General features: G+C 49.8%; 1 protein-coding gene across 1 annotated transcript; it reads left to right on the forward strand.

The window, feature by feature from the left end:
* The first annotated feature begins 328 nt into the window (after nucleotides 1–328).
* CFAP20 (cilia and flagella associated protein 20) lies at nucleotides 329–4,226 on the forward strand. The gene is made up of 6 exons (XM_081335964.1): nucleotides 329–733; nucleotides 887–966; nucleotides 1,070–1,181; nucleotides 1,270–1,458; nucleotides 3,057–3,167; nucleotides 3,817–4,226. The coding sequence occupies exons 1-6, from the start codon at nucleotides 650–652 to the stop codon at nucleotides 3,820–3,822; spliced, it is 582 nt and encodes a 193-aa protein (XP_081192090.1). The 5' UTR covers nucleotides 329–649; the 3' UTR covers nucleotides 3,823–4,226.
* Nucleotides 4,227–9,960: the final 5,734 nt, after the last annotated feature.

A 9,960-nucleotide genomic window follows, 5' to 3' on the forward strand; every position in this document is an offset into this window, starting at 1 on the left:
CGGAGTGTGGCCCACAGCCTGGGATTCCTGGGTGCCCCGTGCAAGCGCCGCCCCGGGACAGCCTGGTCCTGCCGTCCCTGAGCCTCCCCCTCCGGAGGCAGCCAATTCAGAAGGCCCCAAAGGTTGGCCTTCCTCGTCCTCTGAAGCTCAGGCCAGCCCCAGGTGGAACATTCCAAGGATGGGCAACGCTTTTCTTCACCGAAGTTGCATCTGTTGGCTTCCTGGGGGTGTGTGTGTGTGCCCGACTAGATGTCCTCTAAGCCCTTTCCAGGAATCTATTCCGATTTTCTCCTCCTGCGAATTCATCCGGAGGGCGCCGGGTTGGAGAAGCGCTTTAGAAGGCACGGCAGCGCCGCCTTCCGGCTCCGGGGATCCCCGTCCCCTTATCCGGATTTAGGGGGCGGGGCTTGTGAGCCTCTGGTTGCCGCGGCGACAAGAGGTCGGACAACAGACGGGCGGGGGGCAAAACGAGTCCCGTCCGGAAAGGAGTCCGTCTCCCGGCGACGGGCGCCTTTGGGAGGCAGCGAGCGCTGGCGGAGCGCTTTCTCGAGGTTCTCTGCCCAGCGCCATCTCCCTCCGCGCCGGGGCCTCGGCCTGAGGGACGCGCGCGGCGGACGGGCGGCCGGTGCGGAGGCGCCGCGGCGACGGGATGTTCAAGAACACGTTCCAGAGCGGCTTCCTGTCCATCCTCTACAGCATCGGGAGCAAGCCGCTGCAGATCTGGGACAAGAAGGTGCCGGGCGCGGCGGGCCTGGCGGGGACGGGCCCGGCCTCCGGGGCCTTTGCGCGGCCGGGCCGAGGAGGGCGGGGAGCCGGCGGCAGGGAGGCCCCGACGCGGGGGAGGGCTGGGCAGGCGGCGACGGGGCTCCTTCCGTCTCCCCGGCAGGTGCGGAACGGCCACATCAAGCGGATCACCGACAACGACATCCAGTCGCTGGTGCTGGAGATCGAGGGCACCAACGTCAGGTAGGAGGGGCTCCCCGGGCACCGCGGCCGGCGGGCCTGGATTTTGCCGCTGGGGAAGGCTGGGCGATGACGGGAAGGTCGGTTCTCCCCCCCCCCCCCGCAGCACCACCTACATCACGTGTCCCGCCGACCCGAAGAAGACGCTGGGGATCAAGCTGCCCTTCTTGGTGATGATCATCAAAAACCTGAAGAAGTACTTCACCTTTGAAGTGCAGGTGGGTGTGCAGCGGAAGGAGCGGAGGCTGGCTCTGCCCTGGAGCCTCCGGCAGGGCCACTTCCAGCCTCTCCCTCTCCTTCTCTTAGGTGCTGGATGATAAAAACGTGCGCCGACGGTTCCGTGCCAGTAACTACCAAAGCACCACGCGGGTGAAGCCTTTCATCTGCACCATGCCCATGCGCCTGGACGACGGCTGGAACCAGATCCAGTTCAACCTGTCCGACTTTACCCGGCGGGCCTACGGCACCAACTACATCGAGACCCTGAGAGTGCAGGTAGAGAGTTGAAGGGCCAGGAGCTTCCTGGGCCCTGGTGAATTCCCCGAGATGCCGGTGAAGTTACTTCTCTTTAAAAAGCGTTGATGTGCCCAAGGAAGAAAAACAAATGCCCCTCTGGAAAGCTGCTCCTCCTGACTGTTGCGTAATTGTTGGATAATTCTTCCAACCAAGTTGTATTGTAAAACACATTCTGTAACTATTTCCATTGTCCTGTTAACTCACAAACTAAGAAAGCATACTTTTATTGAAGCCAAGGAATCTTCTGAGCAAAATTATAGGAGAGAACATCTCTCTTCATAGGAGCCAATGTTGGGTTTTGAGGATGGCTTTTCCAACAATTATTTGAATTCCCAAGATATCAGACTGACACAAAAGGATGCATAAAGAAGCAGGACTTGCTTTTCATAGTCTGATGAGGATTTGTTATTTCAAGTTACAAAATTTACCAATAATGTAAGGTGGACCACCTACAATTTTATTTATTCAAATGGTTTTGATTTTTTTTAAAAAAAGTAATATCTAATTTTAACTCAAGATATTCTTTTCCTTAGGAATCTTTAAAAGATTCCTTTATAATCTTTATTCTTTTACAAAAGCAAAAGTGAGGATGGGCTGATAGCTACCAATTTTGTTTTTGCAAAGAAATGTAGCACAAGATAGTTCTCTATTTCCTTTGTGATTTAATTTGTCTTTGGACACAATGGAATACAGTCGCACATCAACTCCAGTTTGACCTTTGGGCTGAGTTAAAATAGATGCAAATTTGGAATGGCAGCCCATGCAGATTGTTGGGGGCAATTAAGCTGACTTTGTAATAATGCCGCTTGGGGTGTGTGTGAAAGCCCTAATAAGCAGGCATATACATAGAATGAAGGCTACTGCTAAGCTTGTAAGCCACCCTGAGTCTTCGGAGAAGGGCGGGATATAAATGGAATTAAAATAAATGAATAAAATAAAATGCAGAACAAATGAGTTAAGTGTGAATAGCTCAGTTGATAGGATTAGGCTGTGAATGTTCATTATTGGAGGGAGGATCTGTAATTTGTCAGAGAACAGAGAGCGTCCCTTTTTTCTGTAAAAAAAATCAGGCAATTGTAGGATCTTTTGATAGCAAGAGTCAACCACTTCAGAACTTGTCAACGCTGAAGGATCAAGAGGCTTTTCATCAAAGGACTTTTCCAGTGAGATTTGTGCAACTTCTAGGCATGAATATGGGTAGAAGAAATCCATAGAGTGGGTTTGTGCTCAGGAGCTCTGGGTCACCGAAAGTGAGCTCTTGGGCAGTGGATCTGCAGAGTTGTCACTAGGAGCTCGCTAGGCAGATGAGCCTTGTAGGGAAGTCCAAAGGGCTTTGGCCATGGTTGTTGAAACCATCATTGGCATAAGCCCTCCATCTAACTATACAGAGAGTAAAGGTCCAGATTGGAGATGGTATCCAATAAGTGAATAGTCCTTTGCCTGCCTGATTTTGTTCTCCAGGAACTAGACTGTAAAAATTTGATAATTTGGTTTGAATGAAATACCAAGGCATTTTTAGATGGGCGTAGGATTTGAAGTAGCTCTTGCTGCATCTTCAGATATGATTTCCTTTTCAGATCCATGCAAACTGTCGCATCCGCAGAATTTACTTCTCAGACAGACTCTACTCTGAGGATGAGCTTCCTGCTGAGTTCAAACTTTACATTCCTGTCCAGAACAAGGCAAAGGTGAGCAGGTGGGGGATAGATGGGATGTTCTGTTCCATGAAGTGTCCTACAACTACAACTGCAACTCCCATTAGGGCAGTTGTGGGTGGGAGACCTTATAGCATTTGGTGCTCTAAGGAAAAATGTCTGAGGCTAAGAAATTGCTTGCTCTCTATGGAGAAACTTTTCCAGTGAACAGGTTGGTGTCTTCCTTGTGTTCCCAAAAGAAATTCTGGAAGGGCTCCCTCTGCCAGTGTTCAACCACAGCTCAATGCAGAAATTCACTTGGAAGCATCTCCCAAGAGAAATGGCTTGAACACATTGATTGAAAAAAAAAGTCCACACTTCTCTCAGTGCCCCCACTGATCTGTTTTTCTAGCATTCAGCATTTGAAGGAGGCATCTTAGTAAAGGAGTTGGCCTCTTACAACCTGTGGGCACTGCTGCTGATGTGAGAATGCCTGGTGCAGGGCCCCCGAGAGGTTTAGAGAGCCCAGCAAGTTCCCCCTCAGAAGGCCACATGGTGGTTGAGCACCATGTTCCTAACAAATTCTATCTTGTGTTTCTAGAAATGTACGCTGCTCAAAGAGTTGTGTTTTTCTGTCCAGGTAAAAAGTTTGCTATGTGTATATTGAATAACATTGTCTCTTTGCACATGTTGCCCAATGCAGCAATGATGGCCTGATGGGAAGTCTCCAGCAGAAACAATGTGAAGATGCTGATGGAATAGTATTTTTTTCAATTAGAAAGAAAATGTAGGTGTGGATTTACTTGAGTAACTATATTAAATAACAGTTGGTATCTCTGATGCTGGGACCAAACAAAACAAAGCATATCATTGTTCTGTGTGAGAGTTGGATCGGGCTCCACTTTGAAGTTGTGGATCACTCCTAGGGAAACCGTGAATCGTGGAACTGATTTGCCTAGCAAGTGGAAGGTTTTGTTGAAGCCGTTCTGGAACTCTGGTGCCCTCACAGATGCCAGTGGTTTCCTTCTTTGCTCTGTCTCTGTGTTTGCCCTAAGTATGTGTGAGCTACTCTTCCCCTGGAAGCTGCTATTAAATATTTGATTTTCTTTGTAAGGCTGTGCTTGGTCTCTCTTGGCCATTTGGAGCTAAAGGATCCTCCCTGCCAGTGGAATACAAAAGCACAGGTCGAGAGCGTCTCTGCATACCAAGGATAGGGACGGAGTAAAGGCGAGGGAGGGGTCCACAAATTGAGCTGAACCATAATAATTGGTCCATAGATCATGCTAAGAGATCGTAGCTTTTCTTGCTATGTGTCCCTTCTGAGTAACAGAAACCAACATTTTATTGATTTGAAAAGCAAAGGCAGCCTTTGTCTTTGACAACTGCAAGGAGACCTGATGGGTGGGGCTGCTGCCAGTCCATTCTAGAGGATAGCCAGGCTGTGAGAAGTTTGGGCAAGATGCCTGGCGGCCTCCATCCTTCATAGATGAGCAACAGGATGGTGCTCTAGGAAGAGCTCTTGCTAGTCTAGAAGAGATTCTGTCGGTATCTGTTTCCTGGCGACTAGTCGATTTTTCCCAGCTTTTGGTTTGCAGCAAGATCAGGACTTGGATGAGGGGGAACCTCACTCATTCATTCTTTGACAAAGTGACTAAATTAGTACACTAGCAAAATGCTGTGGACATAGTATACTTAGATTTCAGTAAGGCATTTGACAAAATAGACCACAACCTACTTTTTGTTAAGCTAGAAAAATGTGGGACAGGAAGCATCAGCACAGGATGGATTTGTAACTGCCTGACAAACTGCTTAACGGTACTACATCTGCATAGAGGGAAGTAAGCAGTGGGGTACCACAAGGCTCCGTCTGAGGCCCAGGACTCTTCAATAGCTTCATAAATGACTTAGATGAGGAAAAAGAAGGGCATCTCATGAAATTTGCAGGTGGCAGAAATAGCCAAGAGCCCCAGAAAAGCTCAGGATCCAAAAAGCTCTTGACAGACTTGAACAATGGGCCCTATCCAACAAAATGAAATTCATTGTGGAGAAAAACAAGATTGTATATCTAGGCAGGAAAAGCCGAAGTTGCAAGTACAGACTGGGCGAGACCTGGCTCAAAAACAGCAACTGTGAGAGGGACCTTGGAGTCCTAGTGGACGATCACTTAAATACGAGGCAGCAGCCAAAAAAGCTAATACAATCCTGGATTGTATAAACAGAGGCATAGAATGAAATCATGTTATAAAACCTGAGTAAGACCACACCTGGAATACTGCATCCAGGTTTTGTCACCACATTACAAAAAAGATATTGCGACTTTGGTGAAAGTGCTGAGAAGAGCAACTAGGATGATTAAAGGCCTGGAGACAAAAACATAAAGAACAGTTGCAGGATTTGGGTATGGCTAGTTTAGAGGGAAAAAAGGACTAGGGGTGACATGATAGCAGCCTTCCAGTATTTGAGAGGTCGCCACAAAGAGGAGGGGCTCAACTTGTTTTCCAAAGCACCAGAGGGGGACGAGAAACAGGATGGAAACTAATTAAGGAGAGATGCAACCTGGAATTAAGGAGAAACTCCCTAACACTGAGGACAATTAGCCAGGTTGGTTAACCAGCTGAAGCTTGCCTCCAGAAGTTCTGGGTGCTTCATCACTGGAGGTTTTTAAGAAGAGGCTGGGCAGTCACTTGTCTGGAATGGTCTAGGGTCTCCTGCTTGAGCAGGGGGCTGGACTAGAAGACCTCCAAGGTCTCTTCCAGTTCTATAACTTATTGTCTATGACTTACAAGAATAGCTGAGCTCACAACACGCAAACCGAAGGGCTAATTTCGAGGTAAGGGTTGCTGGTAGCATCGGAGTTGGGGGTGTGATGGGTGGCTCTTACATGGAGAATAGCAAAGCCACAGATCTTTGCAAGAGACTGGAGGAAGCTGTTGGTAAGGCAGAGGCATCTCTCTGGCCAGGCCAGGCCTGAACCTCCACACCCTGCACTGGGCTCACAATGCCTTACAGCTGAGGGAATGAGGCCGTCCAGCTGGGCAGAGCTCCATGGTGCAGATTTGACAATGGGAGGAAGTCCAGAACAATGGCAAGATTCTATCATTCGCCAATTCCAGCAATTTGGAATTGATCCCCTGGTCTGGTCTACTTCGGGCTGATGTGCACTGACCCACTTCTCTCCATCCAGCTGCACCCTCCCGCCAAGACTTCTGCTGCAGGCAGAGCGAAGTCACAGGAAGATCTGCAGGCTGCTATCCCACTTTGGGCAGTCAGGCTGGACAGACAAATGAAGTGGAGGGGCACAAGCACACATAGTTCTTGACTCACAACAGTTCATTTCAACGGCCCTGAAAAAAAGACTCAGCACTGTTTTTCACACTTATGACCATTGCAGCATCCCATGGTCACATGATCAAAATTCAAACACTTGCCCATTGACTGCTCTATGACAGTCACAATGTCCTGCGATCACATGATCCTTTTGTAAGCTGGCAAGCAAAGGCAGATTCTTTTAACAAAGAACAACGCCTGCAGTGATCCATTTAACAACTGGCAAGAAAGGTGGCAAAGTGGGGCAAAACTCATTTAACAAATGTTTCACTTAACAAATTTTGGGCTCAGCTGTCGTAGGCCGAGGGCTGCCTGTATGAGATGGGGTAGGGTCTCCTGTTTGAGCAGCGGGTTGGACGAGACCTCCAAGGTCCCTTCCAACTCTCTTTCGTTATTCAGAGCCACTTGGTTGAATTGGGTGGCTATAGAAATTGAGTAAAATAAATTTTGGAGTTGGAAAAATGAAAAGCAAATTTGTGAACACAAGGTCTTTCTTGGTTAATGTTAAATATATGTTAATAACTATTACATAAGGGAATGTAGATGAATAGAAACAGCATCCCACCCTCCAGCCAAGCATGAGGCCCTATGCCACTCCAGAAAAATGTCCAATCTCCTCTTGAAATCCTCCAGTGACGGAGCGCCCACCACTTCCGGACGCAAGCCGTCCCGCTGATAGCGGTTCTCACATTTGGACGGAGACTGGAAAAACAGCCGGAGGCTGTGGGGCCGCTGGCCTTTCTCTTGCCAAGGCAGACTTGCCAACTCCCAGGGATTTCTGGCCCTTCCAGGCTGAGCCTGCTTGCGGAGACCTTGCTGGAGCCCAGCCTGGCCGGAGCCCTCGCTTGCTGCCTGGTCCCCAAGAGGGCACTGGCTGCTCTTCTTGGGTAAAAGACTCCTCTTCCCTCCCTCACCGGCTGGATCTGCCCCCCCAAGTGATCCCCTGGGGAGCCCCTTGCCACCTCCTTGGGATCCGCCCGGACCTGCTCGGCTGCGCCTTCCAGGGCACAATTCCTGGGGCTGCCATGGGGACAGGAAAGCCGTTGGGGAGGCTGTTGCATGGCCAGCTGGAACAAGGGGGGCGAGGGGGCTGGCTGGAGAGCAGAAGGCTCTCATTGTCCTCCACTCCACATCTGGCGCTCGCCTCCCTGACCTCTGCCCGCTTCCTGGCGCCTCTTTCTCCCCTTCCCTCCAGGCTTGGCAAGATGGCTGCTGGGCCAGCTTCTCTTTCTCAGAGAGCCCCTCTCCTTCAAGGGCCACCAAAGAAAGAGCATTTTGGAGGGAGGAAAGAGGCCGTGATAGTCTCCTGTGGTAAAATTTGGGAGGAAAGGGCCCCCTGATGGGTCTTGTTGGCCGGCAGAGCAGCTCTGCTCCAGGACCATGGCCTGGAAGTGGCAGCCACTGCCAATGGACAGAGCCGCCGGGTGGGAGGAAGGGTGCAGGTGCCAGGGGGTTCTCAGGGTCCCCCCTACCAGCAGTGCTCCTGGCAGAGCTGGGGAGCTGGAACCCCCTTGGTCAGAAAACGGAGTGGCTGCCCGGGGCCCCCTTCGTCCAGCTCTGCCAACCTTCAGCACTGAATTAGACCATTATAGGCAGATGAGCAAAGATAGGAATAGCAAAAATGGAACAAAATCAACTTTGGGAAAAGCATCTCCATAACGAGCGTCAGTGGCAGAATGGGGACCCCGGGAGGCTGAGCAGGACTCCAGTCTCTTGAGCACATATTTCTCCAGGAGTTGCTGCAGGACGCGATAGCAATAGACTCATATGCTGCTTTACAGCACTCCCTGAGCAGTTTACAAATCGCCCCCAACAATCTGGCTCCTCTTTTTACTGACCTCAGAAGGTCAGAAGAGATGAACTGAAAGTTTAGTGAAGATGAACCTTGAACTCCATCAGCTGCCCGCAGAGTTTGCCTGCAATAACGCTCTTTAACCTCCACCATGGTGATGTACGAGGTCCATACGTAAACTGGAGCTGATTATATGTCTGAACATGGATGATGGTATTCTTGCTCAGATTACCTCTTTTTATAGTTTCCAGCCCGATGGAATGTTGGAAAGACATAATATAAAGAGATTCGGGACTCCATTTGTCAGTCTGTTGCTGTCAGCAGGAAATATTCCAAAACCTGAGAGGAACTGTGCCATGCGGGACGGACAGGAAAAAGGCTGGCAGGAGAAAGATGGCGCTTGAAGTGGTCTGATTCCATGTACCAGATGCAGGAAAAACTGCACCACTGTAACAAGTAGGCATTCCAATGTGCAGAAAGGTGCACAGAACTGCATCAACTTTGGGTCTTTAGCTATTAGTTGAAGGTTCCTTTGGACTTCTGCTTGCAACTGCTCTGGCAGCCAGGTGGGTGTCTCAGCAGGTGCCACAAACAGGCTTGTCTGAGGCCTTAAGGTCCAGGGCTGCATTAGCCTCCACATAACAGTTTGTGGGGTTTGCCGTGAATTTAAAGCTATAATTAATTCCCGGGTTTATCTGTTCCCGCAATTATCCATGGTAACCCTGCTGAAATGGAATCCTGAGGCTTTCCCCGGTTTGCAGCCTGGGCTTCATCCCTGCAGCTGTTTCTCAGAATGCCAGCACCTCCAGCCGCTGCACCTGTCCTGCATCACCTGGATGTCCTGCATGTTTGGGTCAAAGCATGGCTCAACGTTATCCCACCATCAACCTCCTTTCTTTCTGGGCACAGAGAAGCTGGAGTGCAAGTGGAGGATCCAGGACACAGGCCAAATATTTGAGAGGCATTTCGCCAATTAACTCCCCCTCATAGGACGCTGAGTTTGTTGATCAGAAGGTCGGCAGTTTGGCGGGTCGAATCCCGAGTGCCGCGTAGCAGAGTGAGCGCCTGTTACTCGTCCCAGCTTCTGCCAACCTAGCAGTTCGAAAGCACGTAAAAATGCAAGTAGAAAAATAGGGACCACTACGGTGGGAAGGTAACAGTATTCCGTGCGCCTTTGGCGTCTAGTCATGCCGGCCACATGACCACGGAGACATCCTCGGACAAGCGCTGGCTCCTTGGCTTTGAAATGGAGATGAGCACCGGCCCCTAGAGTCGGAATTGACTAGCACGCGTGTGCGGGGGAACCTTTACCTTTACCTAATTATAGAGCCACTGACTTCCTCTTTGCCTGGCACAGCTGCAGAGTGGTCAGTCAGAGCCCCGAACATCTGTTGGTGCAGAATCCTCTTTGGTCTTAAGCTAATCAGGCTATGTGAAAAATCTTGTTTTATAGTTTTTGTTTCAAATTGGAAATAATTTTGTCACAGGCACAAGTATTTTTAACCAGCTTAATTAGCCCTTGAAGAGAACCCCTGAATTAATTTCTTCAGCCTGGGAATCACTTTGATTTCATGAGTTAAAACCTGCTTCTCCTCTTTCAACTGGGCAATTTCATCTCAGGCTTTTTCTAGCTGAGCCGGATGTGGCCCCGGGGCCTCTCAGCTTGTTCCAACAGAGAAAAGTCGTGCTGTAGTTCCCCCCCCCCCGCTCCCCCTGCCTTGCCAGCTC

This window comes from Vipera berus (assembly GCF_964194415.1).
Source record: "Vipera berus genome assembly, chromosome: 10".
NCBI classification, from domain to species: Eukaryota; Metazoa; Chordata; class Lepidosauria; order Squamata; family Viperidae; genus Vipera; species Vipera berus.